Source organism: Musa acuminata, chromosome BXJ2-9 (assembly GCF_036884655.1).
Source record: "Musa acuminata AAA Group cultivar baxijiao chromosome BXJ2-9, Cavendish_Baxijiao_AAA, whole genome shotgun sequence".
NCBI lineage: Eukaryota > Viridiplantae > Streptophyta > Magnoliopsida > Zingiberales > Musaceae > Musa > Musa acuminata.
In genome coordinates this window covers 12,112,325-12,133,550 of record NC_088346.1, presented here as the reverse complement: position 1 = coordinate 12,133,550, position 21,226 = coordinate 12,112,325, and the positions used below count along the sequence as shown (strand labels likewise).

The 21,226-nt window shown below is 34.5% G+C and overlaps 2 protein-coding genes across 5 annotated transcripts; both read left to right on the top strand.

The window, feature by feature from the left end:
• The first annotated feature begins 2,483 nt into the window (after positions 1-2,483).
• Positions 2,484-3,984, top strand: LOC103998266 (probable indole-3-pyruvate monooxygenase YUCCA5). Its single transcript, XM_009419689.2, has 4 exons — positions 2,484-3,113; positions 3,273-3,506; positions 3,592-3,714; positions 3,808-3,984. Exons 1-4 carry the CDS (start codon positions 2,484-2,486, stop codon positions 3,982-3,984), a joined length of 1,164 nt encoding a protein of 387 aa, XP_009417964.2.
• Positions 3,985-7,664: 3,680 nt separating this feature from the next.
• On the top strand, positions 7,665-15,281 carry LOC135623234 (RNA-binding protein BRN1-like). Of its 4 annotated transcripts, XM_065125972.1 has the most exons (10): positions 7,665-7,968; positions 8,109-8,191; positions 10,013-10,064; positions 10,250-10,375; positions 10,512-10,594; positions 11,673-11,855; positions 14,309-14,399; positions 14,511-14,648; positions 14,796-14,939; positions 15,015-15,281. In XM_065125972.1, exons 1-10 carry the CDS (start codon positions 7,797-7,799, stop codon positions 15,155-15,157), a joined length of 1,215 nt encoding a protein of 404 aa, XP_064982044.1. In that variant the 5' UTR covers positions 7,665-7,796; the 3' UTR covers positions 15,158-15,281. The 4 variants fall into 4 exon arrangements, with proteins under 4 accessions (XP_064982044.1, XP_064982043.1, XP_064982042.1 ...); XM_065125971.1 differs by having other exon boundaries at positions 10,515-10,594; positions 14,309-14,648; XM_065125970.1 differs by having other exon boundaries at positions 14,309-14,648.
• Positions 15,282-21,226: the final 5,945 nt, after the last annotated feature.

Here is a 21,226-nt window from a genome sequence, read left to right as displayed (position 1 = left end):
ATTACTAAATCTGACCTTGGTTCCAACCTGTTCTGAAATGCTTGGGGTGATGACATGGATCCTTATTGTCTTAGGTTGGGTGCATCACTTTGATTAATTTGATGCTTAATTCTATTCTCTTGTATCCATTGAGTGTGACTTAGATGTAGGATAGCATATTGGATAAGATTACTCAATCTATGATGAATTTCTTATCATCTAACTCTAGTAAGACCAAGAGCATTCATTTAGTGGCTTAGGACAATATGATTTGCCCTAAGAACTAGAGAGATTTATGTATAGACTTTATAGAATAAACGTATTCTCTTATATTTGAACAATGGAGACAACCTCTAGGTATAGGTGGTAAAGTTAAATATAATATTATCGACCTTTATTGAATCAAAACTTAATCTCAATCTTTCGTGTACCCAAGGATTGAATTGATGAGGGGCTTAATTGGAGGGAGAATTGGGCTCACTAGTAGCCGCCCTTGTTGTTGTTATAGGTTTATGGTGGATTTGAAGAGAATGCAACAATGCTCTTTATAATCATTCTAACATATCTGTTTCTAACATTGGTTATGGGTTCAGTCTTGGCTTATAATAAGGCCAAAGTTTCTGATAGCATTAGGCAGGAGAGAGAATTTAATAGTCCCCTCCTTTTGTAGGGATCATATTAAACTATGATGATTCTTAGAAAGGGGGGGATGTTGATCCCATTTTTACCGATTGATTGGTGAGTGCATATAGAATCTTATTTATTGATTCTCATTAATATTTTGAAGCATAATTATTCAGTTCCATGGTTTATTACAAATATTATTTTGTCGAGTTTGTTAGACTTGATAGATATTATAATCTTTCTCATCTGTATAGGAAAGTGAATTAAGTTGATATATATTATTTTTTTAGTTAGTGAGAAAGGGGCATAGTAAGATTTTTAATTTTGAATAAATAGTTTTTATTATTTTTCTATTTTTTTATCAACTAAAATGAAGGTTCATGCAATTTCCGAGATGATGATAATGATGATAAATATGAATTATCTCTCTTGTTAACTACATGTTTACATTAGCTACAATTTGATAGATTCCATCACGGGAATAATGATCTTATAACGTTTCTTTTCTCTTCTTTTTCTTTGAAAGAAGCACTTTCATTAGCTAAAAAAAAATCAAACTGCATGTAGACAAAACATTTGTTAGATTATTAAAGTCGATCATTTCAGTGAATTAATTATATGATAATGTCGGATGCGATTAGAGGTGTTTATAAATGTTGGACGAGATCACAAATTAGTTCTATCTTTTTTTTTCATCTCAATTGTCTGTTTGCTCTAATAAAATATATATTATTTTGATTAATCTCGCGTCGGTGTATTACTGTCAACTTCAGTTTAGACATCTTGACCAGTAGTTTAGGTCAAACGAAGGCAATAGACCAACTATCCCCGACCTAATTCATGATAAGTCCGCCAACTTCCTAGCGAAACAACTAACATGTCAAAGATCACTTTGTTCACACTAGCGGTCCAACTATTAATGGTCTTTTTTCTTTTTTACATTATGAACAACACGTTTCGCTAGTTCCCTTCCCGTGTCTAATAGCGCTCTTATCCAAAAATCAAATATTTAATATTAGAACCAATCTAATATTTAGAAATGATGAAAGGAAAAGAATTATTCATGAATAAAATAAGAATCCTCGTTAATACTCTAATAGTTCAATGAATAAGACTAAGATAAACTTAGAAAGATACGATTATGATCAAATGAATTGATAGGCGTATCCTATCGGGTCTAAACTTTAACAACCAGATATTTTTGGCCTGGGCCATATCAAACTTAGGATGGTTTTCATAGAGACTTAAACTCCAAAATCTAATCTTTATATTCATGTCCTCTTTCTCTCCTCCAATTTGTAAGCGATAAACATTAAAGTTTTCTTTCTCTTTTTTTAATGGATCAACAACTACTATATCTTTTAACACTAAATAGCAAAATAATAAACAAATCACAAGCCAAAATTTACATTACAAAAAAAAAAAACCTTCAATGTGAAGAGAAAAAAGTTAGATCAATTATTTTACTTTTAAAATAATAAATTTATAAACTTTTTATATCGAATATCATGATAAAATAGATACTCAGATGTGTTTCAAGAATATCAAAAATAAATAAAAAAAATTCAAAAATTACATTAATTGATTCATAGATCAATTATTTTGCTTTTTAATCTCTTGTCATCTAAACTACAGGATTAGGATTATGGTATTAATTACCCATCTGACTCACCCGTGCGTCACCAATGATGGCATGAAAGAGTTGGCATTACATACACTTAATGGAATTATGACATTTTTCCTAAAATATGTATTGGTATTCCGTTCGATAATATTATTATTGCCTTCTTAAACGGTGGATCTCGACAACCATATAAACCAAAGGAAACAATTAGAGTTCATTGCGCCCGTCGTTCACGCAAGACTCGAGTAAAAGCCACATGGAGAACAAGAGAGTGATGGGGGAGGAGGTGGTGGTGATAGTTGGAGCTGGGCAGTCCGGGCTTGCGGCGGCGGCGTGCCTGACGGAGCTGTCGGTGCCGTGCGTCATCCTGGAGCGCGAAGATTGCATCGCCTCCCTCTGGCGCAACCGCTGCTACGACCGCGTCTCCCTCCACCTGCAGAAGCAGTTCTGCCAGCTGCCGCACGCGCCGCACCCGCCGGAGACGCCGATGTACATTCCCAAGCAGGACTTCATCCGGTACCTGGAAGACTACGCGGCGCGGTTCCGCCTCCGGATCAACCTGCAGCGCAAGGTGGAGTCGACGAAGTACGACGAGGAGGCGGGGAGGTGGCGGCTCGTAGCGACGAACGGCGAGGACGGGAGCATGGAGGAGTACGTGGCGAGGTACGTGGTGGTGGCGACCGGGGAGAACGACGAGATGGTGGTGCCGAAGATCCCGGGGCTGGAGGGGTTCAGCGGCCCGGTGGTGCACTCGAGCCTGTACCGCTCCGGTTCGGAGTACAAAGGCAAGTCGGTGCTGGTGGTTGGGTGCGGTAACTCCGGCATGGAGGTGGCGCTCGATCTGGCCGAGAATGGCGCCACCACTCACATCGTAGTAAGAAACAAGGTTTGTATCCACCAACCCATGCACGTCCTCATGCGTGCGTCAGCTGCAGCCAAAGCAGACGCCCAACGACTCGTTTACCTCCGTGCAAGTATGCAACTTTGCATTCATGTTGCAATGCTGATCTCAGTTTGATCTAAAAACATGACTTGTTTGATGCAGTTCCACATTGTAACCAAAGAGATATGGGTAAAGGCCATGATTCTAAGCAGATTATTTCCATGTAAAGTAGTGGACGCCGTCATTCTCCTACTATGCCATCTAGAGTTTGGCAGTCTGGCCAAGTATGGCATCCGCAGACCGGCAAAGGGACCGATGTATCTCAAGGAGCACACCCCAGTGTATCCTGTCCTGGATTGTGGCACAGTGAAGAAGATAAAGTCTGGAGACATAAAGGTGTGTGGTTTTTTTTGTCTTTGCTGCATCTTACTTATCCACGTGAATCGACCAAACGCTAATCCCTCAACTGGATGCGTTACAGGTTTTACCTGCGATAAAGCACATCGAAGGAAACGACGTGACGTTCTCCGATGGAAGAACTCAGCACTTCGACGCCATCGTTCTCGCTACAGGCTACAGAAGCACAGTGAAGAGATGGCTCAAGGTAATTAATGTGCTTGCACTTCACACGTATGAACACTGCATGCATGCATGAGAGAATACATGTATACATCATCTATTTACGAGGTGGGTGCAGGGTGATGACAGTCTTATCGACGAAACTGGAATGGCGAAGCAGACGCACCCCAACAACTGGAAAGGGCGGAATGGACTTTACTGTGCTGGGCTTTCAAGGAGAGGGATTTATGGGTCTGCAGAAGATGCATTAAAAATAGCTAATGATATTGGTGACGACTACAAGCATACACAATGAATAGGATCCATTCATCTATCAATAAGAAAGAATATGCATCTGTCAATAAGAAGATGGAGACGATGAAATTGAGTTTGAGAAAGAGTTCCTGGATTCCTCTTCTTCGAATGAACAAGAAACATTTAATGTCTGCAATGGTGCTTCCTTTATCATCAAGATGTTGACGTTTATCCTCTATATTCTGATTCGTCGCACGTTGGGTGTGGAGCTTTAGTTAGTACCTGAGTTGTTATCCAACCTTAAAAGGCACTTTGTGGGCACGAAGGTCCTCACAATGTGTCTGCCATGCACGCACACAAAGGATGACATATATTATGCCAAGATAATAGGGGAATGTTTGACATGCACAGAGTACGGTGACAATAATGTGATGGATAATAATGCTTCGGAATTCTAAAATTTCCATTTTGAAATCCTAATGGTCCAATAACAGGTAAAAGATATATATTTTTTGGATTTTTCTTGAGAAACCCACCGAAGCATCCTCCGTTTTTCTAGAATTTTTAAACAATATCTTTTTTAATAATATTTTTTTTAATGGACCGGTCTATAGGGTAAACTGGTCCAATTATAATATTTTTATATTACAATAAAGTATTTTCAGTACTATTAAAAATTTATAATATAGTATTGTGTCTTTATATTGTGTAATAGTATTTTTTTAGTATTATTAAAAGTATTATAATATTTTCTTTATAAAATTTATATAAAAAATATTTTTATAATATTTTAATACTATATTATAATTTTGTTTGATATTATTAAAAATAATATTATATTATATTCATCCATTCATTTATGTATGGATCCAAGATGTAGTATGATAACATATCACGAGGGATCATGTTTGATGTATGATCTTCTTAGATTATGTTCATTGGTGGCTTCGTATTATGATGAGTCCGTAGCTCCTTTTATATGTTACACTTATAATGTGAACCACTTAGTATAATCATATATATTATATGATAATAATTATATTAATATCATTAATTTAATATAAAAATATGATAATACTAATAATTATATTCAAAATATATATATTCAAATAAAAATTTTAAGTTCATCAAATCATAAATATATAAGACATAAATATCTAAGAATCTTTAATCAATCAAAACCCTGGTTGAAATAACCGAATTGGTTTAAACCAAATTCAATTTAATTATGACCTAATGGAACCAACATCAAATCCTTATATAATTGGTCTAAAATCACCTTAGACTAATTTAATTTAGGTTTAATTAGTTTCAATTAGGTCTAATAAGTAAGCTAAAATCGGTTAAGTTAGTTTGAAATCATCATAAACAAACTTGAATCGATCAAATCTATTTGATTCAGGTCGTTAACGAGCTCAAACCATTAAAAGAAGAGAAATTTTGACTATGTTGCATGGTGCTAGCCTAGGCCAAACCAACTCACCTAAGCTTTGGGCGGGTCACATGCTTGTCCAAGATAACATATTAGGTTGAGGTATAATGGATTAGATAGAAGGGCGACGATATGTGTAACACTAGTTACATAGTTAAGTTAAGCCTTACCATTGAATTATATCATGCTTGGCTCGTGGGTCGAGACATGCCTAGTCATATGGGTTGGATCATATCTAACAATATAGATTAGGTCATGTATGATCACATGGGTTGGACTATGCTTATCCACATGAGTTGGGTTATACTTATCTTTATGGGTTACTTTGTATCTAACTATATCGGTTGTATCATACCTAGTTACATGGGTTGAGCTGTATATGGTTATATGGGTTAGGTCATGCTTAACCACATAAACTGGATTATACTTGACCACATGAGTTGGACCATTCCTGACCACATGGGTTGGGTCATGTCTGACCACATAAATTAAGTCATATATGATCGTATGGGCCAGGTCATGCTTAACCACATATGTTAGATCACATCTGACTATATGAGCTAAGTTATATTTGACCATATTTACTATGTTGTATATAGCCATATGAGCTAGTTTTATCAATCAACTTAATTTAGATTAGATTCTAATTTGACCCTTCTTAAGAAATTATTTTAAATATTATATTATTTTAAAATATAAAATAATAGTTAATCTTAAATCCATTCTTTTCATGAATTAAATAATTTAAATTTATGATTCTAAATTTAAAAATTAATGAAATCATAAAATTCATATATAATTCCTTGAAATATAAATATATCTAATTAAATGAAATATAATTATTATTAAATTAACTAATCATTCTAATACAATAATAAAATAATCATAAAAATTAAAATTAAAATATTATTATGCATCACATAAATTATAATAATTCTAATTTAAATATTTTAAAATATAGATAAAAACTAATAAGAAAAGAATATCATATCGTACTTTTCTCGAGAAATCCTTTCTCTAATCCTTACCCCATAAATGAGAGAGGGGAAGCCCATTTACATAAGAGAAAACAAGCTCTTTTTGAAAGGTAACAAATAATTTTATTTTTATTTTTATTTTACTTTCACATAAAAAATAGAATTATAATATTTATGTCTTATGATTCGTACACAAAAATAAATTTTAACTATTTATTTTTCAAAAAACAACATTCATTAGAAAATAAATAAATTAATAATTTAATTAATTGATAAAATTCTTAACTTATCCATATAATTAAGAAAATCAATTTGATCATTTCTTTAACCATACTACACAAATAAATTAATTAATAATTGAAATAAAGTAATATATTATTTATGATAATTAATATATTTTTAGGGAAAGATTATCAATGATTACAAAAATATAGTTGGAAAATTTAAAAAATAAGAAATACTTTTTGGGAAAAAAGCCAAAAAGTTGAGCTTTTTCAGGAATTCGTTCAAAGATATATCAAATTTCTTGTCGTGATAAAAATGGCTTTGATATTTTTTGAATAAATAAAATTTCATATTGTTCATATTAATCTAATTAATCTAATCCATTGTCTTATCATTCCCCTTCGCACCGTGGACCACTTGAAACGCTCCCATGTCTCCTTCCAATCTCACAACAACCATGTGATGGACGCAGATCTGTTGCGTCACCCTTTGCTGTCAGTATCTTCTCCTGCTATTTCAATTCCCATCTCCAGCCATGACAACAAGAGCGGGAACCCGGAGGTGACCGCACTGGAGAGTGAGTGGACTCGACGGGCTCCACTCTCACGTGTGGACCGAAGCCAGCTCACAGCGCCAGACTGGCAACCTTAGCACTTTGACCGACGTTTTCTCCTACAATTACGACGCTGCAACTACGTTCGCCGTCTTCGGCAGAGACCATCCGGGCCCGTACGATCGAGAACGGACGGACCACGTGAATCCCGCCGCGGCCGACGGGGTGTCCCCGTTGAGCAAGACAACGGTTCGGATCGGGTGAACGGTTCCCGGACACGAGACCGCCTCCCGACTGCCGCTGATCACGTGCCACGTGTCAGTGCCGGATAGACTTCGAGTCCTATTAATTTCTAACCCACCCTTTTTTATAGGTTACATAAAAAAGAAAATAAAAAGCAATTCTAGTTTAAAATATAAATTCTAAAATTTGAACCTGCTATTAATTTGCGCCAAAATTGTTAATAATAATAAGAAAAATAAAAAGAAAGGGATTAAAGAGGTTGTGTGTTTGTATCTCTCTGACCTCAATAGAATAATAATTACCATTATTAGATCGCCACCATCAAGAACAGGGGGAAGGGGAAGAAGAAGAAGAAGGAGAAGAGGAAGAGGAAGAGGACGAGGAGGAGCGACCAAATACTGTGGATCGCGGAACTAGAGAAAGAGGGATCTCCAGGAGTAGGAATGGCGGAAGGAGAGAAGAGAGGAGGGGAGAGGGGAGAAGAGAGCGTGAAGCTGTTTGTGGGACAGGTACCTAAGCACATGACGGAGGAGGAGCTCATGGACCTGTTCAAGGAGGTGGCTCTCGTCGACGAAGTCAGCATCATCAAGGACAAAGTCACCAAGGCGTCCCGAGGTCCTTCCTCTGAGATCCATTCTTTGTTATTCTCACTATCCTTCGTTGTGGATTTCTGTGGGTTGCTAATGGTGTCAACCTGGAAGTTTTCGTTGTAGTTTCGGATTTGTTTGGTTAATTGTGTTTGATTTCGTTCGCAGGTTGCTGTTTCCTGTTCTGCCCGTCGCGGCAGGAGGCCGACAAGGCGGTCGCGGCGTGCCATAACAAGCGGACGCTCCCCGGTGTACGGCATTCCATCTGATTTCTTTCCCCTTTTGTTTCTGTCCTTAACACAGCATAAATGTGTCGTGGATCTGCATTTCTTCTTTCTTTACCTATTGAGGAGGGGATTGCTGACTTCGTAGAATTTTCATCCCTCTGTGGTGTTTGTATGCATTCTGGGCTTTTTTCCTTCTTCCTTTTCGATATCTCATTCTCATATCATGTCGTGGATGTCCAAATTGTGTCATGATCTGCCGGTAGGATTTTTAACAGGGAATCACTGGCTACTTTTCTGGAGTTGGATTCTTGGAGTAGTTTAAGTTATACCACCAGAGAGGAATGGATTGTGCATTCACATTCATAGCATAGTGATTTGGCCATGCTCCAAAGAACACCGTTTTGAAAGTTTTGTTTTGAGTTCTCGAGTACATGATAGGACTCTTTGCCGTTGGCATGAATGACGAATTTATGTATAAATCTAATGTTCCCCTTTCTTCACTTGACCAATAAATTGGGATTCATGAAATGTGCTTTGACAGCTATTTTATTGGAAACACTAACTGGGAAACTTGCACATACGATTAAGAAGCTACTGACAACAATTGATTTTAAGTTTCTGATGCTACAATTTTAAATTATATGACTAATATTTACAAATCTCTTGAAAACTGTATCATTTATGGGCTCACTGTTTAATTATATGTTCTGATGACTTCTTTCGGAAGCTCTCTATTGTTCCTTTTTCAATGTGGTTGTGCTTCTGTCATGGGAATGATTAATTTTTTAGTCTCTTGTTTTACCATGAACTAAAGCATCACCTTTGAAAGATTGGTAGACAGAGACAGGACAGTCATCCAATTAGGTAGCAAAAATCATCAGAGCCAGGTGTCTCATCTGGGAATGTAACTTAGCTTTATTATTGGAAAAGGGAGTTACAAGCTTATGTTGAAACTCAGAGGATTTGTATGTTGAAGAGCATCAGGTTACCGTTTTGAATCTCAGACTGAAAGCAATAATTTTCCTTTTAAATAACACATTACTCTATGTGTCTCTTTAAGTTTTTTTGTACACCTTAATTAGAAAATAGCAGTTTCTTTCTTTGGTGATTAACCATTGGAGCATCTGGTAGATTGGTGTATTTATTATTATTTTTAAATGAACATATAAATAATTATTCACTCAACCAACATAATCTATTAGGTTCTATAAAGTAACATCTTCCTGCACACAGGATAATATTGATCTACTATCCTATTGCAAATGCATGCTGCTACCAAGTATACTATCTGAATCAATGTGACAATAGTTTATAAGTGCTTCAAAATTCTCAAGCGAAAAATGTGCTTTGAAAGTTCCCTGTGTTGCAAATGCATGTAATGAGATGATATGGACCATGTCCAGATATACTAGTATATTTGGTTCTAGACTTTAGGTTGTCATATAATAGCATATGAATGGACATTGGTAGAACCACTACAGTGCCATTATATCCAGAAGCAGACGATATACATGTGACTTAACAGCTTTGACCTATTCATACAGCACTGTGGGTTACTTTGTACTTTCGGTATGTCAAGATACTGAAATCTGAGATGTAGGTTGTTTAAATAGAGGTTGTCTTGTTCTTGGTTTGTAGATACATTTTCACTGCACTATTGTTCTTGGTTTCAGACAAGATTTTGCCTACTCTTTTCTAAATTGTATGATGAAGTATTGACGATGTGCAATTCCTCTATGATTGCTTACTACTTCTTGCTTCAGTTCATAACAAAATTTGGGGGCCTATTATTGCTATAGGTTTTCCGCAATCCTGATTGAAACATGCTTTGCTTTTGCATCTCAGGCTTCTAGTCCAATGCAAGTGAAGTATGCTGATGGTGAGCCGGAAAGGCTAGGTAAAAACACCAAAAATATCATCTTCTAGTGATGTCAATTATTTAATTCTCTTTCCATCTTCCTTTTTTATCATTTATACTTTTCCATTTTAGATGTTAAATTGAAATTTTGCCTAAATTGTGTACTAGGATGTTGTAACTCTTTTTATGATTTATGGTTTGAAGTAATTGCTCTTCTCATCCAGAGCACAAGCTTTTCATTGGAATGCTTCCAAAGAACATATCTGATACTGAAGTTGCAGTGTTATTTTCAAAATATGGTACTATTAGGGACTTACTGATCTTGAGAGGTTCTCAACAAATAAGTAAAGGTACATTATGACCTTATAATGCTTAAATTAGTATATTATATTGCCTTCTTGCTTTCTCCATAAAGTGAATTTTACTTAAGACTTATTGGTCTCAATATCAGTATTAAATGTTGTTTTACTTTTCCCTTAAATGTAGCAGGCTGTGCATTTTTGAAATATGAAACAAAAGAACAGGCTTTGACAGCCCTTGAAGCCTTAAATGGGAAACATAGGATGGAGGTTTGTGTTTGTTGAACTTCTGTGCTTCTTGAATATCTTTGTTACCTACCAATCCTTTTAATTGTACTTACGTTAACAAAATCAATGGCACCAAGGAGGACTGAGTAATCAATTGAACTATGTTATGTTTGAATGTATGATCAACTGAGGCTAAGATGGAAAGAATTATTTGACTTTGTTTTAATATGTCCAGAGGAGGACTATCTAAAACAGGTTGAGCAGGGAAATGATAGGAAGAAGCACTAGTGGGAACATGGGGTGCATTTATCCTGGTTAAGGCTTCTAGGAAGCTTCCATGTAATATATTGAGTCACTGAGAATGTTGTGAATCATAAGATGTGAATCATAACTAAATGAACTGATGCATGTGAATCATAAGAGATTGTCAGGATAACATGATACCCTATTGTCTCAGGTACTTTTTGAAAAAAAAAAGTTGTTGATATGGGATTAACATGCAACGTTGTTCTATTTTAAGTTTGATAACCTTGTGAATCCTGATTTGATTGTATTCATCCCCTGTATGATGTAACAAATGTATTGACTAATGAATTCGGGAAGCTATTTTAGAGGCCTTACATCATAACAAATATGCTAAGAAAAATATGACACAACTGTAAAAGCCAAGGTTATATAGAACAATTTCAAAGCTTAGGTACTGGTAATAGATCTCAATTCGATTTACTTATTAAAATTTAACTGCTGTGGCTATATAGCAAATGCAAGAAAAGTTGAAGTGGACATCATTTTCTGAAATTGTTATTAGCAGACATTTTGACACTATGTAAACCTGATTCTGCACTTGTTTTCAGAATATTATATGTTCTTTTTGTAGATCAACAGTCGAATAATTATCTCTACTAATTATACTGAAGCCTGATTTTTATAGAGGAAGAAACTTGTAGAAAATGTTATTTTCTTTGTGATATGAAAAGTTATGAGAAAATGTTATTCTCTTAGAGGGACATATATGTTGCTATGAGTTTCGTGCCCTAGTCTTGCAGATTGAATATACATTGGAATGTGGGTTCTATTTTCCTATTCTTGTTGCATAGTTATGACTCTCATCGCAATACAGGGTTCAAGTGTGCCTCTGGTTGTTAAGTGGGCTGACACAGAAAAGGAAAGGCAAGCTCGAAGGGCACAAAAAGCTCAATCTCAGGCATCTAATGTTTCTAATCCCAGTTCAATGCAGCAGCCATCAATATTTGGAGCATTACCAATGGGGTATATGTCTCCATATAATGGATATGGGTATCAGGTGATGCCCTTTTTCTAATTTTTTTATGCTTGATTATAATCTTCCCATTAGTAGAGCCCGAAAAACTTCGTTTGTCTTCTTAAATTTTTTCTTGTTATGATTATGATAATTTCTGCATAATGATTTTTTTATAACCTATGCGTTTATTCTTCTGAACAGCATAAACCTTGGAATAACTAATATTCAGGAGTTTATGGGTTTTTACAATTAAAACTTTTCATATACTCAAGTAAACTGTTGAACTTGTAATAGGGGGAAGGAAGTCCAAAAGATCAAAGCAAGAGCAATAAGAATAAGTGTAAAGAACAAACTATGCAAGGGAAGAAAAAGCAACGTAAAGAACTGGATACGAAATTACTTAAAAAGATAGTCGGCAAATGGTTGCTTCAAATGAATGTGAAACCCTATTTGAGTAAGTTGGTGCACGGAGCTGATGAAGGCATGATCAAATCGTGTTGTTTTCGGATCTGAAGGCCCGTAGGTGGTGGAGCAATAATCTTTCTTAGATTAATCTACTGCGTCTCCTCTCTCTGGCCTTGGATCACTGAAGAAGGAGCACAAATGGGCTTTATGTGGTATGGTGCCGCTGTAGCTTGTTTATGCTCCTTGGAGTATCGTTCCAGAAGCTCTTGTTTGTTCTCCTGACTTTAAGTTAGAATAGAGGCAGACTGGAAACTCACTTAACTCATTTTAGCACTACGAAACTCATTGAATTTGGGATAGAACAATAGAAGTTTCTTGTTTGAATTGAATCTGGATATAGCGGATCGGCTGCATGCAATTATTAGAAATATAAATGAATCGGGTATAGAACCCAGCAGACAGAAGCTGTCAACACCCAATACTGGACTATAGTCTGAGGCAGCTCTTTAGAGTTTAGATCGAAGTTACTCAATGTTAGAATTTGTCTACTTAACCGCTCTATATGACAAGCTAGGCACACACAGGAATAATTGATGAATATCAAGAATTCAATCACAATTTAAATGGTCCACATTATGTCAAACATATCTATTATTTTTCATTGGCCAAGACATAATGGCACATACCTTGATTTAAAAGGAAAGATAGGCTCCACAACTTGAACCTTTCAATTGAATTGGCACATCCTGTCTTCCAAGTTATCTTAATTATCTTAATTTTAGGATATGCTCCAAATAACAAGAATGACAAGCAGAGTAACAGGCCGATTTATCTAAAAAACTAATTAATGGCATGGTTTGTGATTTGACCAGTTATCTGAATAACTACAATCCCTTATGTTTTTATAGATGTAATAATTTCTATAAGATGTAGCTAAGAGAAATAAAAAGATTGCCCCAAGGTTTAAGGCAGCATTTTCTTTGCAGACACTAAGAATTTTAATGCTATCCAAATGTATGGATCATTGTGTATAAATATGAAAGAGGCACCCCAATGATGTCTACTTATAAAAAAGGTAGACATCTGATATTTATTTGAATAATCTTATGAAGTATAATAGAAACTTTCCTATATTTAATACTATAATTCCTAGATCACCTCAGGGAATTCTGAAGCTTCCTTCTTCCCTGTTAGATTCTCACTGGAGGATGCTAAGGGTATAAATGAAGATTATAACAACAGAATCAAGAAAAGCAGTTTTATAATTGCTAAACGTGCTCTAGGCTTGCGTGCCATTGTGCTTAACAAACTCAAGTACATTGAATATGGTGGCCAGAAGCTAAATTGATTGTGAATGAACTGCAAGTTGATAGTGTCAAATTGCACTTCATATCATATCATATCATTGAAATCTAACTTTCCTTAGATGTTCCTGTAACTTCTCCTGCACCTAGTTGATGTTATTGTTCTTGGGATTAATATGTAAAACAACCGAATCTTTTGACATCCTTCATTTTCAAATTTCGCTACTCTTCTTTGGCAAAGAAAACGAAGGAAACCATATCAACCTTGTCCAATAAGAGGAGCAGGCTGTTCACCATTTCACTACTCTTCTTTGACGAAGAAAATTAAGGAAACCACATCAACCTTGTCCAATGAGAGGAGCAGGCTGATCACTGGCTAGTCCTATTTTACGTTTTAGGTGTAAGATATGACTGGACATGAATCTTGTGTCATTTTTTTTTCCAAGATTGCCACTATGCATTTTGGCGCGAGGACAAGCGATACTGACATATGAATACAATTGAAATGGCTATAGTAGTGTAACTGTAACACTCTTGTTTCAGCACTTGTTTCCAGAGTGAAAATGTTCCTCGACTTTTCTTTTCTGTTTATCAGAATCGGTGGTCTGTGTGTCCCATATGTATTTTGCTTTATGGTTATTGTTTTTAAATTTATAAATAATTGATATGGCAGCCTTATGTTCTGATTCTCTTTTTTAGAGTACTTTGAATTGATAAAAGTCATCAATGTTACTGTTACTATGTCCTTGATTAACCAGAACAATTTTATTCTTGATTCTTGTGCAGCCACCTGGAACTTATGGACTTATGCAGTATCCTCTAGCTTCAATGCGAAATCAAGCTGCATTTCATAATATGATCCCATCAGTTAATCAAGGTAATGCAGTGCGTGGGATCAGTTCAGATGTTTCTCCAGGCACAGGACCTAGAAATTTAAATACAACCCAACCCGGTGGCTTCATAGGTTCACCATATCCCATATTGTCAGGTCTTCAATATCCATTGGCATATCCAGCGGATAGTGGGCATTTGGGTGATTCTAATGGTTCAGGCCATCCTGTTAATATTAAAACCAACCCAGCAAAATCTTCAAGCCCTACCACAAATTCTGGAACTCAGATAGAAGGTTAATGTGCTTCTTAATCTTGTTTTGATTTTCCTATTTCCTCTATGTTTCTGTGTATATGTTGTTGTTGGTGCTTGGTAATCCTCATAGCAGCGATCTTAATCTACCTCTAGTAATCATTTGTTTGTTGGTTCATTATTGATATAGGCCCTCCTGGAGCTAATTTATTTATATATCATATTCCACAAGAATATGGCGATCAAGAGCTCTCAAATGCCTTTCAGGGATTTGGCAGGGTTTTAAGTGCTAAAGTGTTTATAGACAAAGCAACTGGTGTTAGTAAATGCTTTGGTAAAACCATCTACTATCACTCTATACTTCTTGAACCAAATCTACCATATAATTAATTGGCCCCTTTGCATGCAGGTTTCGTCAGTTATGACACGCCTGCAGCTGCCCAGGCTGCCATCAATGTGATGAATGGCTTCCAATTAGGTGGTAAGAAGTTGAAGGTACAACTTAAGAAAGAAAACAAAGTAAACCACATAAATGGTGAAATTCGTTTATGAGGAAGTAACATTTCCTACATCATGTAATCTCTGGCATATACCAAAGCTGTGGCCTTTGTTGTCTGTAATACAAATACAAGATGAATGCAAGATAATTGATTATTCTAATTTGCTCATTTTATCATGTTTTAGAAGTGAAAGCTGGTAGCTTCTTTACCAGAATCATTCTTGAAACTGTAGAAATGGTGTATTCTACTTCATTCTTTTTGTAATTTATGTACCATGGGAGTTCCAATAGACAGTTAACAATTTAATTCATTCAGTTTGTTTCTTTCAGAAATGAACAGTAGCTAGCTGGTGCATACTGGTCAAATTTGATTCATTATATAGAAACCTTATTATAATATATTTTTTATGATGGACACATTTTCCATACAAGTATTTCCCTTCCTCTTTGTTCACTACACAGTTTAATATTTAAGATTCTTGTTGTCTATATGCTTCTTATGTCTCATTTTCTGGTAAAGTAGCTGAAGAATCTTCCACCACCATGATGGTTTATCTGCAAGAAACATCCTTATCTGCATACTTGTAAGGTTTTAGTGTATACAATGTGCTTCCTTCATGATATTGTTTCTTCCATGGTCTAGATCAGTTTGCAGCAAATATTAAGATACTATGTATTTGCAACCAATTTTTCTAATTTTTTTTCTCTGATCATATATCTTCATGATTTTAGCATTACCATTTTGGTGGTTCATAGAAAGTGCTGTGATTTCATAGTGCATACTTTTATGTTTCTTTTGATGAATGGATGAAAAATTCTTCTTTCAGAAAGCTTTCACATGCATTGTTTTTGGTAGTTATTCGGCATTAATGAAGTTCTGCAGTTAAACAGAGATCTTCATGCGACTCCTGATTGTTCGGTTCCTCAGAATTTTTAAAGAACAGCCAGGTAATGTTCATGTTTGTAGTGCTTAATAATTTGCAAATTTTTTTTCCAGTAACTAACTCATCTTAAAACAATGGTGCACAACATACTTTACATTAAATTATTGAATTATCTTCTCTTACTATTGTCTGCTAAAAACACGTTGCCATTCTGTATCTTCTGGGGTTGAGCATGTATCTTTGAAGTAGGTATATGGTTCTGCTACTGTGCTACATTTTAGGAATCCTTTGTTAGCCATCACGACATCCCTCCAATCAAATAGCTGATCTGACCATTTCTGAATTAGTCACATTGGCAAGTAAACAGAAATCTATGTACAAGTCCTTTTTTGTTAAACTCGTTATCAAATTAAAAAAATGGTTCTTGATATTTTGTTTTTAAGCACGTAAGAATCTTGATGACAACTGGGATTTCTCAAACACAGGTAAATTTACATAAGTATTACATAGTCTGCTTAGCAAAAAGTAAAGATGCATCAGACAACCTCAAACCTTGATTGAGTTTAACTGCTTGACTGTTTAACTTATAATCAAGCATGCCTACTTGTATGTATCTTAAGATATAAATAAATATCATATTTGTGATCAGCTGATCTAATCTTTTGTACCTTTGACTTGCACTCTGCTCTGGTGCAAAGGTTGTTATTTCTCCTTCTGGACTCGTTCTAGCTGCAGTAGAATTACAGAGGTTTGCTACTTGGTTTCATAGGCTTAAGTTGCAATGTGTAGGGTAGATATTTCTACTTCTCACTTGACTAAGAAAATGGTACATGGTTGAGAGATATCATAAGATTTGCCTGCTAAATACATATATCATTCTTCAGTTATCCCCTATAGCTGATCCATATTGGTGGGCTTTGATGATCTTGAGGTTGATATATATAGTCTGGCTATAAAATGGTCAATCAATCACTTTTGGGCAAATATGTTTACTCAAGTTCTTTGTGCAGTGTATTTATTCTTGCCTATTAATATAGTTATGTAGGATAATTTAATTTTGCAACATACATTTAGTGGGCAACAAATCCTCAAAATTTATGATTATGACTATGAGTTCTTTGGTAGGTGTGATTATGCTTGGATGTTTGTTCAATTGATGATCTAGGACCAAGGAATAGAATATCATCATATACTTAGTACATATCGATTAATATTTTCTAGTGTAATTAAGGATAGGTATCTGACCAAATGTGGTAGTTTTTATGATATTACACAGTGTAAATCGATATAATAACTAATTTCCTTATGGCAAGCTTGTCATAGATCAATTGTGATAAAACTTAAATGTTCATATTCTATTATACTCTCGTGATTTTTATACTTCAATCTTGCATACATTCTGCTGCATATACTTTCAACAACTATAGAAAGTTATAAAGTTCTTATCATTTGATATTGTTTTAACCTAATTTAAGATTCATGCTTGTGAATCATAGTCTGATAAGATTTATCCTTCATTTCTTCTTCCTTTGGATTCGTCGATGTCAATGATATTTTTTTATCAAGAAAATGTCTTATTGGTGGTTATTATCAAGTAAACATTGATCTAATGCATTGTTTTTTCATGCAAGTATTTTTCTGTACTTTAGGACCAGAATAGTTTGAATGCATATTGTCTTAGGAATCAATAAAATAATCATTAGGGACGAATATGTAATCATAGTTGATAATATATCGAGATGGATTAGGTAATATATCGGGAAGAATCAAGTTGGCAAAGTAAAGAACTATATTTTTGTGATGGCAGATGCAGTGCAAGGTACTTTGCATATGGAAGTCATAAAATCTCACTCACACCGTTAATCAGATGATCTTATGTCATATCTACCGTTTGTGAAGTGAAAATAAAAATAGATACAAAGAAGTTAGTTTTCGAAGGTTGAGGTAGAGATCCTATATAAAAATTGCTTTCTATTTTTATCATCATTCAGCAATACAGCAATGTGGTTGTCTATTTCATGCATACATGATGATATTGTCACAGATTGTTTTATAATTTTTAAGAAAATTATTATTGTCACAGATTGTTTTATATTGTCACAGGATGATACAGTAAGAAAATTGTTATTTTATAATATTAATATTTTTAATATTATATTTAATAATTTTGTGACACACTTGTAGAAAAATTATATAGGTATACTTTACACACAAAAAAAACTATGTCATCCTATAGCCAATGTAAACAACAAAAATTATACAAGAAAACTGAAGATACCACATTATTTTACATTTGAGAACGAAAATTTGTATGATCATTGATTGTAACCTAACTATTGACCATTGTGTTTTGATTCAATGCTCTTCGATGATAAAATAATATTTTCGTTAGGTGTTTTAATGTAAAACTGATTCCTTCTTATTGAGAAGATGATATCATTGTAATCTTTTGCAAATATTCTATCAAAAATTAATAATCACAATAGTCATATAGATTGGACTTCAGAAACCCAATAGCAGCTGTTGTATGAGAGCATGAAATACCAAATATATCAAAATATTAACATAAATAAATCATCTTTCCCGATCTATGGTAATTTAGACTTGGAAAATATTATTTTAGTGAGGGTGAACAACATAAAATCTCGTCTTATCTTTTGATTTCGATATTTCTTCATTCATCCGAGGTGTCAATGTACTATTGATCATACCATTGGCAAATTGACAACATAAATAAAATCACTCGGTAGCTTTCTTTTGTGTCATCTCAATCATAGTAAATTCATGTTTTCAGAATCATTTGTTAACATTGCCTACCCTAAAAAACATATAATAGCCCACTTCTCTCTATCTAATTCTAAAATCCAACAATAAATTTTTATATGTTTTTTCATCAATTTTTGCATATATTCTTTAAACTTAGAACTCTATCGTGGTCGTCCGAAAAAACTCTAGTCGCCTTTCCTATCATATATATTTATTAAATTCTTCAAAAGATAAACCAAACAAATATACTTTTCTATATGAAACTACCATTCCAAATCTTTTTTATATATTTGTGATGATTATCTTCAATGTATAATATTCATTTACAAGAACTTGTTCTTTGATTTCTTTAGCTATAAACATGTTAGTATAAGAAAGATGATCTCAATTTCCTCTAGGTATATTGTATTGGTGCTTATTGATGAACTTTGTAATTCCACATATATCACCTCCACTAGCAACCATCATTCATTCATAATGCTCAACCTCTATGTTTTAAGCTTGTAACTTCTACACGAATTTTCATTTCAATTTTTTTCTTATAATATATTCTTGCAAAGCTCTCTTAAAACTCTGACATATCTTTAAATACTTATGTGTCAAATATCACAAATAATTTTTTTATATTAAATAATAATATGAATAGTCATAAATTTTTACTTTTCCAATATAGGTCATTAGTGACAAGTTTATGTGGATAGGGAACTAAGGCATTAAGGTTGAAGTTATATTCTTCTATGGCCCTATCCTCTAAGAGGTTTTCTTACATATTTAAAATTATTATCTCACTAACAATATCATCGACATCAAATGTATAATGATCTATATCTTCTTTAAATTCTTAGGCTATTCTCTGCTCAGTCTGCTCTTCTTTGAATATCTTATAATATTCTACATTGTCATATATTACAAATGTTTTAATCAAATCAAAGTTATAAATTTAAGGTTGTGTAGAAGAATATCATTCAAGGTATTGGATGACTACTTTCCAAAATTATTTTTGATTCAAATATTGACAAAGGTGTTATTTTATTAAAAGTGTCCAATTTATATAGAAAACTAAATATTTTATTTGGAAGAGGATCATCTCTTTCATAAGTAGCTGACATTCAAAATTAATAATATGAAACTACAAAGATGTATTCATTTAATATTATATTTTTTTTTATTATTGAAGCGAATGATGTGATGATACACCAAATGATAGGGCTTCAAGGACACTATGAAAGACGATGTTGAGGCTTTAACAATACTACAAATACTTCAATAATACAATAATAAGTCATACAGTGATTCAACAAGGCTCTATAATACTAAATAATGATAAGATGATCAATCGTTATTCATCGATGCTCTACAAAGGCTTCATTGACATTGATGATGATAGACACTAGTGGAAAGGAGAATATAGATGTTGGCGATCAATCATCATTGAGGCTCAACTGACAGCCATGATTAGGATCACTAGCGGGAAGCCAAACAACGATGGCTAGGTTATAGCTTGATTGCATTGTTGATCAATGCTCAATAGATAGCTACTACAACCAAGGTTTGCCGTACCGGACTGTACCGCCCGGTACGGGCGGTACGTACCGGTCCGACAGGCTAGCGGTACGCGGACCGCCCGTACCGTACCGAGTACTGTAGCAGTGTACAGTGCTCAGTACACCTGGGTGTACCGAGCGGTATACCGTACCGTACCGGTACCGAGCCCAGGTCGAAACGTCGGTATGGTACGGTACGGCGAACCTTGACTACAACGACTAACAATGGGAAGGAAGCCGACATACTCTTGGTAGGAAGGTGATGGCCACCTCCTACCCTATTGGTAATGACGATTGCAACCATTATAGTGACCTCCTATAATGGTGATGGGTAGTAAGCCAATAGTAATAATAACACTACCACGGCTCAATGAGACCCCCTTTCCTCTCGTCTCCAATGATGCTCACCGACTATTGCTTTAGACGACTAAGGCTCTTGATCATACTACCCTTGCTTTCTATTGAAGATGGTGATGGAGATGGAGATTGTGACGATGGCAGCCACAACCAAGAACATTGACATTAGCGACTTCTTTGACATTGTTGTTATATTGGTGGAATGGGGTAGTGGGATGATTTATAAAAAAAAAAGAAGGGCAATTTAGGATCTAATAAGAACATTTCAAATACGAAGTTTTATAGAACAAGTAAAAACAAACAAACAACAATCAACTATGGTTAACGAACATTAATTATAGTTTTTAATTTTATAAAAGATATTTTGGTCATATTTTAAAAAAAATATGGGGCACTATCCGATAAAACTCTCATCATTGAAAACTTTTTTTATGTTATATATATATATGTATATACATATATATATATATATGTATATATATGAATATATATGTATATATATGTATACATATATATATATATACACATACATATATATATATATACATATATTTATATACATATATATTTT

Excerpts from the sequence above, each read along its gene's own strand:
- LOC103998266 (XM_009419689.2), top strand. The coding sequence starts at position 2,484 with ATGGAGAACAAGAGAGTGATGGGGGAGGAGGTGGTGGTGATAGTTGGA. Across the intron at positions 3,507-3,591 it reads TAAAGTCTGGAGACATAAAG|GTTTTACCTGCGATAAAGCA; the intron begins GTGTGTGGTTTT and ends GATGCGTTACAG. Across the intron at positions 3,715-3,807 it reads CAGTGAAGAGATGGCTCAAG|GGTGATGACAGTCTTATCGA; the intron begins GTAATTAATGTG and ends AGGTGGGTGCAG.
- LOC135623234 (XM_065125970.1), top strand. The coding sequence starts at position 7,797 with ATGGCGGAAGGAGAGAAGAGAGGAGGGGAGAGGGGAGAAGAGAGCGTG. Across the intron at positions 8,192-10,012 it reads ACAAGCGGACGCTCCCCGGT|GCTTCTAGTCCAATGCAAGT; the intron begins GTACGGCATTCC and ends TTTGCATCTCAG. Across the intron at positions 10,376-10,511 it reads TTCTCAACAAATAAGTAAAG|CAGGCTGTGCATTTTTGAAA; the intron begins GTACATTATGAC and ends CCTTAAATGTAG.